Raw genomic sequence first — 17,446 nt, 5'->3', positions numbered from 1 at the left:
ATTTCAGCATATTTTTAAGGCCAGTCTTTAACACATGGCCATCTATTGCTTCTTCTGTTATTAGATTGAAAACTAGCTGCTGACCAAGTAGCAGTCACTACCTTGTCTTGAACAGGAATGCCTGTCAGAGTTAACGTGAGGGCACTATAATCACTATCTGCTCTATCTATACCCCTCATATCCCTCATGTTTACCCATAAGCGCAAATCCAGCAAGATATAATCAATATTACTTTGAATCATGGCCCTCTTGAAAGTGTGCCTAGGGGTACAATCAGAGAGTGAGCGACCATTACATGCCCGCAACCCATGTGTAAGAGCAAATAATCCTAGTTGGGATGCTGACAAACATATCTTTTTTATTTAAGCGATTGTTAGTTTATTGTTATTCCAGGCTCTGTCCTCCTCTTTCATCAGATTGCATTTAGCTTTTTGGGGTTCAAAGGACTTATTGAAGTCACCTGCAACTAAAAAAGGATGACTAACATCATGATCCAAATAATCATCCAGAACATGCATGGTCGCAGAGTTCTTTTTGCCCTTAGAACAATGATTATACACATGAAAAAGCTTCACAGAGAGGAACATGTCAGAGGAAAATGAGAAGCCCCTGCATACCCAGGGATCTTATATCTAATAGCTTGATCTTTATATCAAGTGATACTTTGATCCAGATGGTTAACCCCCCCACCTCCAGATGAAAGACCAGAGGTAGATGGTACTGCAGCTACACTGAAATTGTTTCCTTGAAAAAGGACACATAAAAAGAATCAACCAGCTTAGGTCCTTTAAGTTCAGTCCTGATACGTTCCAGGAGAGTAGTCTTAATACACCCTGGTCCAGCATATGTGCATTCCCAATGGGAGGATCAAGAGTCAGGGAAACACATCATCTTAGATCTGGCTGCCCTGGCTCACTAGAGGTATTCTAAGGTTTCCCAAATCCCACCAACATTTCACTTGGGGAAGGACAGTCGACCTCATGCTGGTTGGGTAATGGACAGTCAACTGGTGATACTGGGTGATCAGTAAGTCAATCCCTACCTTAATTTTGATGACAATACGGTAATAAGGGTCATTCACAGTAAATACTCATTCAACATGCTAAACATCTGCATTACAGAAAGACAATGACATCAGTGCCTGATTGTTAGACCTGGCACATTGGCATGAGTCTCCCTTCCATTTTTTCGTTGTGCCTCATATGTTTTTGCTGGTGTTAGTTGCTCAGGGCACTGTGCCACTGCTGTCCAGTGCCACAGTGCAAGTGCTCCCTATTGTAAATTGGTGTATGATTTGTGATTCTATGATTGGTTGGTTTGGTTTACTTGTCAGACCCTAGTACAGTGCACCAGGAGTGCCCAGGGCTTGTAATCCAAATACTGCTGGTGGGCTTGCAGCACTGGTTGTGCCACACACAGAAGCAGCCTGTAAAAGTGTGTCTAAGGCCTGCCATTGCAGAGCCTGCGTGCAGTCTGGTACTGTCATGCTGACTGGGCAAGTGCACCCACTTGTCAGTCCCTAAAACCTTCCCTTTTCTTCATATCAGACACCCCTATGGTAGGCCCAAGGGCAGGGTGCATTGTAAGGATAAGGTAGAACATGCCCTGGTGTGTGTGGCATGTTCTAATAGTGAATTACAGCCATTTTGTTTTTCACTATTGCAAGGCTACCTGTTCTCCATAGGCCAGAATGGGCAGGTTGGTTATTACATCTTATAATCCTAACTGACTCAGAGAACATGGTAGAAATTCGAATTTACTATGCCTGAACTCAGGATGATAAAATACATCTTTTAGTGAAGTTGGTTTTAACATTCTGTGTTTGAAAATGCCACTTTTAGAAAGTAGGCATTTTTTTGTCTAACCATTCAAACCTGCTTCTGCTAGGCTGTGTGTATTCCTTGTCTGGAGTTTGAGTGACAGGGCTGGGGAATTCCAGGAGACAGGGTGAGGTGTCCCAGTGGTGAATAGAGAGATCTGCATCCAGATGGGTGGGAGGAGTTGCACCTGGGACCTGAATAGGGCTGTGCCTTCCCTCCACAATGCTGGCTCCACCTCCTGGGGAGCGGCTGATGTCTCTGCCCTGCACAGTGAATGAAGAGAAGGAATCCTGTCAACAAAGTGCTCCAGGGCTGTACTTGCCTTCCACAATGCTGGCTCCACCTCCTGTGGGGTGTCTAATGTTTCTGCCCTGCACTGTGAAAGGAAAGGAGAAGTCTGGTAAACAGAGTGCTCAGGAACTGGCTTGGACTGGGCAAAGGCCCCTCTGCCTTCAGAGGACAAAGGATTTCTGGGAATAAATATTGGGACCCTGATCCCAAGAATTTAGATCACTTTGGGAAAACAAGAAGAACCTCTGCTGAGGGAGGAACCAGAAGAAGATGAGGAGGAAACTATCCCTGAACCTGGGGGATTGTCCAGCAGTGGTTGCCTTACTGCCAAAGAGAGGAGAAAGGAACTTTGTGTGTACTTTTGCTCAACTTGTGAAGGATCTCCAAGGGCTTGGAAAAGAGCTTGCCTCCTGCTGAAGTCTCAGGAACAACAGACTTCACCCCCCCCCCGCTCCCCAGAGTTCTTTGGAAGTGCCTGCTGCTGTTGTTGGGCCTTCTGAGGGACTGCGTGTCGCAAGGAGCTGGAAGCACGACTCAAGAAGGAGAAGCGTGCCGCCGTCGGAGCTGTTGTCGTCGCATCTCGTAAAGTGTGTCGCCGCTGCAGCATCGCATCGAGCGGAAGCGTCTCGCATCATCCAGGAAGGGTCTCGCAAAGCCGAAGAAGCGTGTCGCCATCGCAGCCATCGTAGCTGACGCATTGCACAGCATCAAGAGAAGAGTCTCACATCGAGGAAGAAGCATGTCGCCATCGCAGCCATCGTAGTTGTCGCATTGCACCGCATCAAGAAAAGCACCTCGCATTCACGGAGAAGCATGCCGCCGTCAGAGCTGCTGTTGTCGCATCGCGTGAAGGGGTGTCGCTGCTGCAACATCGCATCGAGTGTAAGCGTCTCACAAACGTCGGAGAAGAATGTCGCTGCCAAGGCCGCTGTTGTCGCATCGCGTAAAGTGTGTCGCCGCTGCAGCTGAAGCATCGAGTCGAGTCTTCTCGCAACATCGGAGAAGCGTATCGCATCTGGAAGATCTTCACGCCTTTATTTCTTTGCACCAAAATCTTCATCACATCAACATCGTTGCAACACTTTCGTTGCCCTGCGTGTCACATCTAAAATGTACATTGACTTAAAGTGTCGCATTTAAGAACTTAAGAGAAATAAGCAAAATCCTACCATCTAAAGTAACAGTATTGTGTGTTTTTGTCGTTTAATGGTCTTGTGGTAAGTCTATATAAAGAATACTTATTTTTGATATAAAACCTGTGTGGTGTCCATTTGTAGTGTTGTCACTTGGTTACTGTATGTGTTCACAAATGCTTTACACACTGCCTCTGAGATAAGCCTGTCTGCTCATGCCAAGCTACCAAGGGGGTGAGCAGGGGGTTATTTTAGGAGTGTACCCCCTTACCCTGACTAGAGGAGAGGGTCCCTATTTGTCACAAGTGCATACCTGTGCCAACTAGAGACCCCCAAGTCTAACACTGATCTAGTGTATTACCTTGTTTTTCATAGATTTGATGTCCTATCTAGAGGCAGAAAAAATCTTTGGGACATTTTTCATAAAGAGTCTGTCCACCAGGATTATCCGGCACATAGTGAGGAACTGTATTACCAAATTATGGGCCATACTTGGCCAGTCATGAATGGTTACATTGAAAGGACTTCCTGTTTTCTAGGTCAAAGAACTGAGGCAAGCTTGAGTTTGTAAATTTTGGGCGGGGGCTTGAAACTATATGTGCAACTAGAGGTGCACCAATAACTCTATAAACCCCATCCGATCCCACCTTGCCACGTAAGACCCTCCCGCCAAATGTTACTCTCTTCAGTGCAGGCGGTGCTTGATAGTCTCTTCCAAGGGCAGGGTTAACTATCCATACCTTCCTCTGCCTTATATGAAAGAGCATAAGATTGTAAGAAAACCACCTTTAAAGATAAATCCTGCACCTGAGCTCTTAACTGCTTAACCTCTTCCCTTAGCGAGAATAGTATGTCTTTAACCTCCTCGCTGAAAGTATCATTATTGTTAACACCAGTCAAAGACATCATGGGGGTAAATATCCTTTAGTTCCCCCTTTATTGGTACATCTAGTGGTTAAAGTAGCACCAACAGCTGGTTCAGATAGCAAAAGAGGATTGAATCTATTATGGCATTCTACCACAGAAACACTTGTTATAATTGTGGTTGCCAAGGATTCCTTTGCAGGCTCTATGAGCTTTTTTATCAATTACATTTTGGGAACTTTGGGCGGGTATGTTAAATCAGCACTGGGTCCTGGAGTCTGTGGATTCGTGAGAGGGCCAAGTGCTTGCTTTCGAAACACACGCTTAATTTTTTCAAATATAACCAGGACCTCGGAGACAGTTTGGGAAGATATTATCTGTTTAGTGAGCTTTAAAATTGATACCACCTCTTCTATCAAGTCATCATTTGCTTCACGTGTACAGTTGGACACAACATGGGCCATAGATTTTTTTAGTTTCCCCGTCCCAGGAGGACTATCAGCGGCTTTTCTCTTCCTGTCATAAATGCGCAACCATGTTTTACAGCACACAACATGCAAGTGCAGCAAGATTTGTGCAGCTAATCTGTGCTCAGCAGGTCAAGATTTACTACTTTCTTGTGAATCAGGCTAGTGCCCTTTGAGAAGGCATATTTTTTATATTCCATGTATTGATGAAAGGATGCAACATATCTTGCAGCAGGCATTTGCTGCTTCTGTTTGACCTTGTATTCTTTCTGGTACAATAACACATTTTATTTAGAAACCTTTACAATTTCAGATGTCACAAAAAGCTAAATAGCTAAGTAACTCTTGGCCAACTTACTCACACAGTTTAGCTTATCCACCTATGAGCCCCTACTCCATTCCCACAGGCAAGGCGTGAGTTTCCAGCTGGGCTAACCTTTCTTCCCTTAGCAAAAGTCTTTCCTGATTATCCTTCTTTTGCAGATCTTATTACTGTTTGTTTTGAAAAACTTGCGCAAAGGAATCAATTTGAGCTTTATAAAATGCACTGGTGGTTCACATTGTCCACATTGTGGTCCATTTGCCGTATGTTGGATAAGCCAAATCTACACAACTTTTGGGGCTTTACATTCCGAGCACAACATAGGGCCTTATTTATGAAGGCCTGCAACACTTTTACGCTGCCGTTCCGTCACATTTTGTGACGCTGCGGCGGCATAAATAATGCGCCCGTTGCACCATATTTACTTTGTAATGGCCTGCGCTACATTATGCCTGCATAAGGTATAATGTATGCAGGGTGGGTGTTCTCTCACAATAAAGGGTCGTAGAAGTGGTGCAGTGAAATGTATGAGATTTCACTGCAACACTTCTAGGATGCTACTACGTCAATATCTCACAGCAGGCGTAAGACTGACGCAGGTCCTTTCACATGGGGCTTGCCCCATGTGAAATGACACATTGCTGGGGTTGTGTCTGTTTTCAGACAAACCCCAGGAATGCATTACTTTTGCGCCTACAGATACACCAGTAATAACGACATATCTGTAACTCCTTGCGCCATACATTAAATACGGCACATCCATGGTGTCGCAAGGAGGGTGCAGTGAAAACTGTTTGATCACTGTTTTCACGCAGCGATGCAAACGTTTTCATAAATGAGGCCCATAGTCTGGTTACTCCAGAGAAGTGAAGGAAGTGACCCATTTAGGGCCACCCGGGTCACTCGCGACCACCACTCAGCCTTCCATACAAATGAAGAGTCAGTCAGACAGTAGAGAATACAAACCAAGTATATATTTATTCAAATACAGTCGAGCGGAGCCCCAACTGCCCAGTCACTTAGGGGTGCTGCAGAGAGGACTGATATCAGAAAACATTGTGATACATTATGTATGATTCAGAACCAATGAAGGCACGCCCAGACTGGAAATTTCCAGATGGAGGCATCTACACAAAGGAGGTACAGAAGGATAAGTTTCAATCCTAAGACCGGGCACACACTATCTCTAAGCCAAGGTTGTTCTGCCTGTGCCCACCGCTGGACTAGTGGGAGCAGGCATCTATCTAGTGGGAAAGGTATGCGCTAATAAGAACAGTGTATTCATCAGTACAGCAGGGCCCAACCTTGGAGAAAAAGAAAATAACCAAAGCTGCTTCTCGCAGAGGCAGAGAGAGATATTAGTTTTGCTCATGGGACAAAATGGCGGCCAAACATAAAATGGTGCTGTGAATGCTAACTTATGCAGAGCAATTATATAAACAACAAGACTAGGACATTTTTATTCCACATGACTAAGACATTTTTATTCTAACAGAACGAGACATTTTCTGTGGGCACCTTGCCACCAATCTCTTCTGGATTGAGGAAATGCAGTAGTTATGTGCCATCCAAAATCCTCAATGCTTCCTCTTTTTTGGTTGCTGCTTCTAAGCTCAGGAACTCCCTCCCCCTATCAATCTGTGGGCAAGACTCTTACCTTTTGTTTCGGAAGTCATTAAAAACATGGCTTTTCACCCTTCAATCGCTGAGCCTTACTTGCTCTCCTTTCACCACTGGACCTATCCGTGGCGCCTTGATGCCTTTGGACATAGTTTGTGCTTTACAAGACTTATATTCATTCATTCTAAGCTCCAACCTTCATGTGATAGCTCGTTTAATGACCAGAGCCAACAAATCAGATTACATTACCCCCATCTTAAGAGAACCTACTCTGGTTTGTTGTGCTTTCTAGAATTAAATTCAAACTGGCTTGAATAAACCACAAAATTCTTCATGTTGTCCCATTTCTTATCAAAAAGAAGAGCTTCAGACCACAGGATGTTCAAGTCAATGAGGAGCCAAATCCCTAAATACCGGAGACACCATTAGCCAAGAACATGAAAACCTTAAACCAAGTTTTTTTAGTTTTAGGCCACCAAATAGTGTGACATCCCTCTGCCACAGGCAAGCCCATCTGCTCCCGTCCGGGACCCGACCGTGACCAGTGCCAGGGACACTGGATTTCTGACCTCCCACTGCTACGACTCAGTTGCCCTCCTCGCGCTCAACCACTGAAGGAATGACAACTGTCAGCAGTCGACACCGGACACCACCCATGGCCAGTTCTCCTGCCGACACTGCTGGCAATCCTTCACCATCCACAGCACCCCCGCGAATGTCGCACCCACACCAGACAACCGCACCAGCAAAGCCCTGAAGTGCATCCTCCACAACGTACGTTCCCTACATAGACACGCCATTGAGATCTGGAACCTCCTCGACATTCTCTCACCAGACATTGCATTCTTCACGGAAACCTGGACAAACACCGCCCCCACCCCCTACACCGCCACCGCCATTCCTGACGGATACAAGATCCAGAGGAAGGACCGCCCCCACCGCCCAGGAGGAGAACTCGCCTTCGCACACAAGAGCTCCCTCTGACTCTCCACCTTCAGCATGAGCAACTCCCTCTCTAACACCAAACACCTCGACTTCCAGATCAATACCAGCCCGAGAACCAAGCTTCGTGCCACCCTCACTTACAGACCCCTGGGGCCTCGTGCTCCTTTCACCACCACCATTGTCAACCTCCTCTCACCCCACGCCATCGCCTCCATGGACTACATACTCATCGGAGACCTGAACTTCCACTATGACAACCACAGAGAATCTGACTCCACCACCCTCCTGGACAACCTCACCAACCTCGGATTGAAGCAGCTCGTCACCCCCCCATAAGGTCGGACACATCCTCGACCCCTTCTTCACAGGAGGGACCAACATCCACTTCAACCACACCTCACTGCCCCTCTGGAAATACCACCACTGCGTACACTTCTCTTTCAACAACCCCACCGTTAACAAGCCTGCCCCACGCCCCCCACAAAGGAATCGGAGCAAGGTCACAAAGGAGTACCTCAACTCCACCCTCACCCACAACCTACCCTCCACCACGACCAACGCCAACTCCACAGCCAAGGAACTACACCACTGGATCACCAGCTACGCAGACAAGCTTGCACCCCTGTGCCACCCAGACAAACAACATCCCCTGAAGGCTGCCTGGTTCACCACCGACCTCCAAGAAGCCAGACGCTCCTGTAGACGTCTCAAGAAACAATGGAGAAACAGCAAAACCACCAAAGACAAGACCATGCCATGACAGAATACCACCAACGCATAAAAGCCACCAAGAGGACCATCATCCAGAACAAAATCCTCACAAACGCCAGCAACTCAAAGGAACTTTTCAACATCATTCAGCAGCTCACCAAACCCCCCAGCAAAGCCACGGATTTAACGCCGTCCCAGGACCTCTGCATCAAGCTCGTCTCCTACTTCCACCTGAAAATCAAGGCCCTCTACGACAACTTCAGCAAACGGACTCCAGGAACCACTCTCCCCTCCATCAATGACAGCCAGCCCACCATTCACCACCTTGATACCGGTCATCACCGAAGATACCACCACGACCATAAAGAGCACCCACTCAGGAGCCCCTACGGACCTTTGCCCCCACACATCTTCCACATGCCGCCGCCGCAATAGCACGCCAACTACACCGGACCATCAACGCCTTCTTCGAATACGGCATTTATCTTGATGACTGGAAGCAGGCAGAGGTCAAGTCCCTACTCAAGAAACCCTCAGCTGACCCGAAGCATGTGAAAACTACCAGCCCATCTATTTCCTTCCCTTCGCAGCAAAAGTCACCGAAAAAAATCGTCATCGCCCAGCTGACCACCTTCATCGAAGAGAACGCCATCCTTGACACTTACCAGTCCGGATTCCTCAGTAACCACAGCACCGATACTGCCCTCTATGCCGCCACCGACGACAACCGCGTGCTATTCGACCAGGGCCACACCACAGCCCTCATCCTGGCAGACCTCTCTGCAGCCTTCAACACCGTCTCCCAACCCACTCTTGCAGCCAGACTCCATGACATTGGCATACGGGGTTCTGCCCTTGACTGAATCCGCTCCTTCCTCGCCGGCAGAACCCAAAGGATCAGACTACCACCCTTTCTCTCCAAACCCACAGAGATCAACTGTGGAGTACCCCAAGGATCTTCTCTCAGCCCCACGCTCTTCAACATCTACATGGCCCCCCTCGCTGCCATCATCAGACAGCATGGGCTCACCATAGTATCCTACGCTGATGACACCCAGCTCATCTTCTCCCACCAGACTCAGCTTCCAGGAAGGAATGAAAGGGGTAGCAGCCTGGATAAGCAACTGGTGCCTAAAGCTCAACTTGGAGAAGTCAGAGATCGTCGTCCTTGTACCCTCCCCCACCGCTTGGGACAACACCTGGTGGCCCTCTGCCTTCGAAATCCCACCCACCCTGACGACCACACCCGGATTCTCGGCATCATTCTAGACTCCTCCCTCACCATGACTCACCAGATCAGTGCTGACTCCTCCACCTGCTTTAACTCCATCTGCTTTACCTCCCTCCGCAAGGCCATTCAAGTGGATCCCCCCGAAGTTCCTTGTTGAGAAGAGAGTAACCTTCAAGCTACTCACCCACGCCTACAAATCCCTCCACAACATTGGACCAAATACCTTAATGAAAGAGTCTCTTTCCACATACCCAAAAGAAACCTCCGGTCCCCAGACCTCACCCTAGCAGAGACCCCGCGCATTTGCAGAACCAGAGCAGGTGGAAGAGCCTACTCCTACATCACGGCCAAGGCCTGGAACAAGGTCCCAGTCAACATCAGATGCTCCCCCACCCTGCACACCTTCAGGAAGAACCTCAGGACTTGGCTTTTCGGCTGACCCTTGAGCTGCAACACCCCCAGCTCCTTGAGACCCTCACGCGTGAGTAGCGTGCTTTAAAAGCCCCTGAACGATTGATTGATTGATTGAACATATCTGATCAAATTGGATGTCCTTCCTTGGATTTCAGATATGACTTAAAGACCAGTTTTTTTAGACTTTACCTCTCAAACTACCTATCTGCTCTACTTTAAACATCTTTCATCTATGATACCTGCTGTTTATCAAGCGGCATCTGTTATTACCTGAGCATCTGCTCTGCTGCCTAGGCCTGCTCTATCAACATTCTACAAACAGATAAAAATTAATTTCCTGGAAACCAGCAATAGAGTGGGATTGAACTGTTTGCGGTAAAGTTTGATTATTCAAGTTATGCTCTGTAGTTAAAGTAATAAACTTAATTCCTGTATTTTGCATGTTGTATTGTAGGTGGCGAAGTGTTCACAACACTCAGCAGATCTTGTTCTATTGTCCCAGAAGATTACTGTAACCAAATGTTCAGCGCTTCCAGTCATGAGGAGTTCATTATTCGGGTTCACCTAGAATGCTGCACCTCTACAGATAATTGCAACACAGGCCCCTACAACAGTAAGTATAAATTGGGAGCCTAGTACTGAAACAAGGGTGACAACTACAATGTGCACCAGCATGGAACACAGTAGAGTAAACTGGTGGGCAGAAAAGAGAGAGGATACAATACATCCTTCCCTGCAACACGGATAACTCAATTTCAATATTTATTATAACCCTGACTATTATCCTGAGTGGAGCTCGGGTAATCAGCCTTGCCTCACATTAATTTTTGCCTGCGTGCATTCTAAGTTTAACAAAAGTGAGACAGTACACCATGCACCAGAAACAACTGGAATCTGCCTGTTGATTCAAAGATTTAGGAAACCAATTCGAATACCCTCAGTGTTCCAGCAGATTTTATTAGCTATCAATTAATTTGGATAGGGACCATCGTTTCAGGGGTTGCAGTTAATAGTGGTGGACAGTGTACATTTTTTTTATTTAGTAGTTTTGCTATAGTACTGGTAACCCCTATTTTAGGATTGGCAATGTCCTCTAAATGGTAACATGTATGTGCAAGCACTGCCATCAGTAACCCTGTTGCATGAAGTTTGGTACCTGTTTTTTTCCACACATCAATCATGCATGCACACTGTGCTTTAGGTGATCCTGTAAGTTGTGAGACCAACAACCTGGCTCGGTCATCAGAAGAGCGCGCCAAGCATATCCTCAAGCTAACAAAAGACTATTCGTGTACAATTCTGCTTAAATGTAGTGCCTAGGCTGTGCTCTGACATCCAGAATCAATGTGTATGTGTACTGTGAGTATGTGGTGCTGATAACAGGGCTTCATATTTAATGCAAGTGCATTTTTTACCAGATTACTGGCTCCATTTTGGTTAGCCCACGGTACAACTTAGCACAAAATGGTTATTGTGGATTAGCCGCCCCAGAGAAGGTAAACCATTGCTAGCTTTTCTAGATTAGAGGGAACAGCCACAGACACTGAAGTGTGGGAGGAGGGAGGCAGGGCCGCTGCAGAAATACACCAGGGAGCATTTTTCTAAGGGTTGGCAGATTATCTCTCTCAAGAGCACTGCTATAAAGGCTTCTAGTGTTCAAGGGTAGGTCAGTCGGCAGGTTTTTTTCAGGTGTAAAGGGAGTCTTTCAGACAGGTCCTTAACTTTTGTCTTCCCTCAACTGCAACACCTTAAAGTGCTGATGATAGCCAGGAACAGAGATTCACACTTGATTGTGCTGCTGTTGTGGGTGTTGCAGTTGAGACACTAGAGACAAAGACCATGTCTGCTACATGGAGTTGACATAGAACTATCCCAACCTTGTTCTGACCTTTGGCAGTGAGACCTACATCAGTTGTCTGGTAAATGACAATAAAAGTGGGACCCAAACTTTACCACTTGGTTCCAGTTTCTTCATTGACCAAGGGAGGAGTTATTCTCAAAACCATCCTAAGATCCAGGGCAGGTGTCTTGTACAGTAAGTGTCCCAGATGTGGGTGGACATCACTTAAAGTTGCTGAGAGGAGCTGCTGCCTGCCAATGACCTTGCAGCTGATGGGGCTTAAAAATATTTGGGATGCTAATAGCTTAATCTTACTCATTTTAACATATCAAATCCAACCAAATTATTAATCAATAGAACATAAGTAACAAAGAACCATTGGAAAAGTTAGTCAAGCGCCTTTAATCTAGGAAATTATTTGCAGACAACCTCAGAAAGAGCAGCCAATACGTGTTTCGCTCATTATCAGCATGCAGGCCTGGTGCTTTTTCAAGGTAAGGTAAGGTGCTTGCATTTACTGGTATGGTCCAAAACTTGGTCTGGGGGCGGTCGGTGTGGCATGATGAAATCAAGTTACTATCCTGCTTGAGAAGCTTAAACTCTGTATCCCCAGAGTGTCTGCATTTCCAAGGCTGTAGGGCATTGTCAGTCTTTTAGGAGAGAAATCTTGTTGCGGTCTGAGTGGGCTAAGTAAAGGATAGTAAAGGATAGTGGGTGGTATGCTATTGTCCATTCTGCTGCAGCCAGTGTATAAAGCGGATGACCTGCTGAAAGAGGGAAGGGGTGCCTGACTCCTGCAAGGAAAAAATGCCAAGAAGGAAAAGCCCAACTGCTGTGCTCTGGACCATTAAGGCAGTCTCAGAAATTACAGCATGGCTTGAGGAGTGTAATCCATCCAACCCAAGTTTGGCGTGGGTCTCCCAGCCTCTGAGATTTAGCCTCAAGTCACCCATTCATCCCCTAGAGGAGCAACTGCTGCAGTTAGAGCGACTGTGACCTGAAATAGCTAGAGTTGCAAGCAACCATGATCTGAAACACCAACAGCAAAGGGCGACAGCTCTGATTCTCCAGAGGACATAATTGCCAGGTGCCAAAGTGACTGGTGCTGTCTCTGCCAACCAGCCCAGTTTCCATACACTCATCCACATGTCCATAGAATCCCCTGCCAGATCGAGGTGGCCCTATGAGCTGAGGACCAGCAAACAGATGTTCTGTGAGGATCAGTAAAAGGTGGGGCTGTGCCTCTTTTAGCTAAAGGACCCAGGACGCACAGTGATCACATACTGACTATTAATACCATGGTAAAGCCTGGATCTGTTGAACTCTCACAAGCGCCTCATGCATTGAACTAGAGTGAGGTGGGGCAACACCTTAACTTTAAAGAATCCGAGATCTATTCACAAAGACAAGCTTTCATATGTAGATTTACTCACATGTACATTTTATGTTTAAGGTTATTTTAAGGTGTAGACGTACATGTCTTCAACCCCCTAAAGCAAAGAATGGAGCCAAAATTAGGATTACCTTTTTCACATGTAGACTAGGGTCTCCTTCACCAGGGCAGAGATCACCCTACGGCAAAGCATGGGCAAAAGTAAAACAAAGTATAATAAAGTGTGAGAAGTTGGCCTGATATATGCTGTCCACTAGTTATAGTGGGCACCTTGTATCAGTCCAATCAACCCCTTATGGTGATAGGTTAAAGACAACCTTTATTGAAAGCTATCCTAGTGGTAGCTATGGGGAGAAGCCTTCAGGCTAAGTCTTGAAGGAATGTAAAGCAGCTTGTTTCACCAGTCTATAATCTCTTGAATGACCAAATGAAAGGACAACCACACCAGGTATATATTTAAAATATATGAATTTAAGATAAAACACACCCCTCTAGTCTCTTTATGAGACTAGAGTTCGAAGTACTTAAGTTACAAGTTAGCAATCAACAGTAATAGCACAAATACACGTTTGGGCCCTAGGGGCGTACCAAACCATATACCAATAAAGTGGTATAAGAACCACGACTGAACTAGACAAAATGCCTAGAGCCTGTAGAATCGCTGGGACCCCAAGCAACACCCAGTGACACAGGGGACCCACGGGGTCCGTGTGCAGTGAGTGAACACAGCCGCGGGTTCCCGTTAGCTTCTATAGGCAATGTCGCTGTTGGAAATTTAAAGATTAGGGACACTTAGAAATGAGTCAGGACCAAACCCTTTTGGACTTAGGAAGTTCTAGGGCTAGCACCCACAGGAGCACCGGAGTACTCATGTTACCTCACCCAGGGAAACCGGGTGCATAGGTGTCTTTTGGTGTCGGGTCGCACCGTCGATTTCAATGGAAGCTGGCGAAGAAGTGCTGCTGCCGTGTAGAGGAGAAGTGTCCGAAGCGATCCAAGCCTGGATCTAGGATGGAAGGAACCTGTAAGCAGAGGGGACAGAGTCTGGGTCACTTACCAGTGACCAAGGGCACGATAGACCAATGCCCACAGATGTCGGGTGCTTCAGGTGAGTTCATGGGTGTCTTGACTCTTCAGCCCGAGGTCCAGGAGGCACCGATGACAACCAGGAGCTGGATTCGAGCTGTCCCACAAAGTTTGTCGCGTGTTGCGGTGTCGGCGACCAGTTTGGACCCAACAAGCCCTGGCAACGGCAAGTCACTTGGAATCAGATAAAGGATGGCAGTTCAGACCAGCAAAGTCTGTGGGACTCACCCAGCAAGGGTAAGTCAGGGCACGTCTAGAGCAACCAGGAAAGCCCAATCAGAAGAGGAGTTGCCTCTGTGGGGACCTACTAGCCAACGGGCTAGCGATCGCGAAGGAGCCTCAAGCGGTCGCACTGGAAACTGGCCCACGGGTCACTCGTGGAGTGGAGGCCAGAAATCTTTGGTGCAGGCAATGCTCAAGGCTGGGGCTACTCGGAGCCCAAAGCACAACTTCCAGGAGGACCAGGAAGATGATGGAGCTGCAAAAGATCAAGGTGTCAGGGGTCCCAGTTCCACGTCACCCACGATAGCTACGGGCATCAGCTTTGCTGTGGACTCAGGGAAGCCTCGGGGAAGTCTGGAAATCCACCTCTGAGGATGCAGAGACTTCGGCGTCTGGCGGGAGCTTTGGAATTGCAGACTGGTCAGTTGCTTCTTTGGTGCCTGCCAAGCAGGGGAGTCACTCCTTGACCCCAAGGGAGATTTCTTCAGTCTTCTAAGCAAAGTAGAACTTCGAAGGTCCAGGATATATATTGCAGAGTTTCGTCCAGGGTAATCTAAAGTCGCAAGGACTGGGTTCCCATACTTATACTAAGTTTGGGGGTTGGACATACTCTAGGGAACCACCTATGGGAGGGTTTGAAAAGAGGGGTGGTTACACCCATTTCCTTTGTCCAGTTTTGGAGAAGTGTGGCTCAATGATTAGAGCGGCAGACCCTGCTGCAGAGGTCTAGCCCGGGACCAGGGTTCAATTCCCCGCCTCAGCGGGTCTTGGGCTCAAAAATTCCACGGACCTGATAATTCTCACCTCGGTGCCATTCTAATCATGGAGTCCCACTCTGTAACTCTGGGCAATAGCTTGCTTAATCTCCACAACGGCCCCCACAACGCTAAGGATGCCTGGCCTTCACCTTGGGGGTGCCCAGGAGTGGACGCCTCACAGGGAAAAGCCAGGATGGGTTCCACAGCGGTATTCGTACAAGCGCCGAGAGGCCTCCGGGTAGTCGTGCGCTATACAAGTATCCATACATACATTTACATACAGTTTTGCACCAGAGCAGGGGCAGGTATCCCCTGCAACCGGTTTGAACTGGACTATGCACAGGGATACCAAGTGTGCCCCTAGTGCAGGACTTCAAAGCACCAGAGAGTGCTCCCACCCAGCCTCAATACACATCTGCCTGTCTGGGGAGGTGGTTACACCTCCCTGGGACAGGAAACCTATTGTCCAGGCCTCCCCTGCTGGAGTTTCGGTCAGCAGCAGGAGGCCAAACATGTGTCTGTGGCAGTGGCATCCATTTTGTGATGCCAGGGCTGTAGAAAGTCCTACCGGGTTAGACCAATGTAAACATGCCTCTCCCTCTAGAAGGGTGGAATGCTACCCCTGCCGCATTTGTCACCAAACACGACATGTTTCCGTGCAGCCATCCCAAAGATAACATTTACGGCGAGGTTATAATGAACTTAAGAGTATATGGTCAGGCTGCACCACAAACAGCATCAGAGGAGGTACTCCGAACGCTGCAGAGGGGCTCTACTCATTCAGGGGCACCCTCTCACATAAAAACCAAGCACTCTGCCTTCAGGATTGTTAAGGCCTACCATACGAGTGACTTATAGGTTTTATATGTGGGTGCAATGGTAGTGATATAGGTAGCCTATACCACTGTAAGGGGTGCAATCACCACCTTACCCAGGTTGCAGTAGCAGACCTGTGGTGTCATTTTGGAGTGCTTCCCAGGGGTGGCATAATATATGCTTCAGCCCTGGCCTCTGAGGTACCTATGCCCTAGGTACATAGTATACCATATACTAGGGGCTTATAAGGCACTCCAGAATTCAATTAGAAATGTACCTAATGTACATGGAAACCATTTTAGAGAGTAAGCAGCTAGGCTGGGGTCCTGATTAGCAGGGCCACAGCCAGACTAAGGTCGAAAAACAGTGAAACACCAGCAAAAGGTGGGGCTACCCATGTGAAGCAGATCCTACTCTCCTACATAAAGTGTAATACACTTTAAAATAATTAAGTAAAATAACTTCAGTGTTAAACATTAATGTAAAATAAAACTAGAATAAGATTGATTTTGACACCCCTCTGTCCTTAAACGTATACTGATTAATTAATTAATTAATTAATTAATTAATTAATTAAAGGTTTTTTTTAAATCCCACCTACAATAAAATATATTGTTTTATTTAGCATTTATTGAAAATTACTAAACTTTATGTATAAAATTAATTTGTATTTCTTTTTTCAGAACTTAAAGGTTAAAGTGAATTAAAAAGTTTTCAAAAGTAATAAAAATATGAAACAATATTTATTTTTAATATATAGATTTGTAAATATATATATATATATATATATATAATCACTTAAAAAACCATAGGTTTCACATATGTTATAGTTAGGTGGATATTTCACTCGTAAAAAACCAATGAAATTCCCCCGTTATAGTTAGTTCAGATAACTATAACTCGCGCGCCCGCAATCCACTGCTCATGACATCACATATTACATCACTCATGACATGGTCAGTGGCATCACTCATGACATCACTGATGACATCATCCTTGTGATAGAGTGGCGGTCGCGCGAGTTATAGTTATCTGAACTAACTATAACGGGGGAATTTCATTGGTTTTTTACGAGTGAAATATCCACCTAACTATAACATGTGTGAAACCTATGGTTTTTTAAGTGAATTTGCAAGGTTTTTTAAATGCTAATTCCTAACGATAACGTGTGTGAAACCTATGGTTTTTTCAGTGAATTTGTACGTTTTTTTAAATGCTAATTTATTTATGTATTATTATTTTTCTTATATATTTATCTTACAATAAACGCACCACCGTGATTTAAAAATAAAATAAAAATTCTGCCTTCGGGGTCCTTCAGGGACCCCCTGACAAAGGCTAGGGGGTCAGGAACTCTCTACCCTGCCCCCTTTTCACGTTCGCCACCTTCCTTTTTCACTGAAAACAAACAATATGGCAGCCGACACTTCCTGATTTCGACCGATTCGAACGTTGACTAACATGTAACCACCAATCAGAATTACGCTCGCGCATGTTAGGGTGCTCGCACGGT

The 17,446-nt window shown here is 46.4% G+C and overlaps 1 protein-coding gene across 3 annotated transcripts in view; it reads left to right on the top strand.

Annotated features, from left to right (window-relative positions):
* LOC146808895 (uncharacterized) overlaps window positions 1-17,446 on the top strand; it is a 403,463-nt gene that overhangs the window by 335,365 nt on the left and 50,652 nt on the right. For all 3 annotated transcript variants that reach the window (XM_085614249.1, XM_085614250.1, XM_085614251.1), the window contains one exon: window positions 10,273-10,431. In XM_085614249.1, coding sequence (XP_085470375.1) covers window positions 10,273-10,431 — 159 coding nt within the window. The remainder of the gene's footprint in view (window positions 1-10,272; window positions 10,432-17,446) is intronic.

Source organism: Triturus cristatus, chromosome 7 (assembly GCF_964204655.1).
Source record: "Triturus cristatus chromosome 7, aTriCri1.1, whole genome shotgun sequence".
NCBI lineage: Eukaryota > Metazoa > Chordata > Amphibia > Caudata > Salamandridae > Triturus > Triturus cristatus.
Note: the sequence above shows the minus strand (reverse complement) of the source record. Positions and strands in the feature narration are given on the sequence as shown.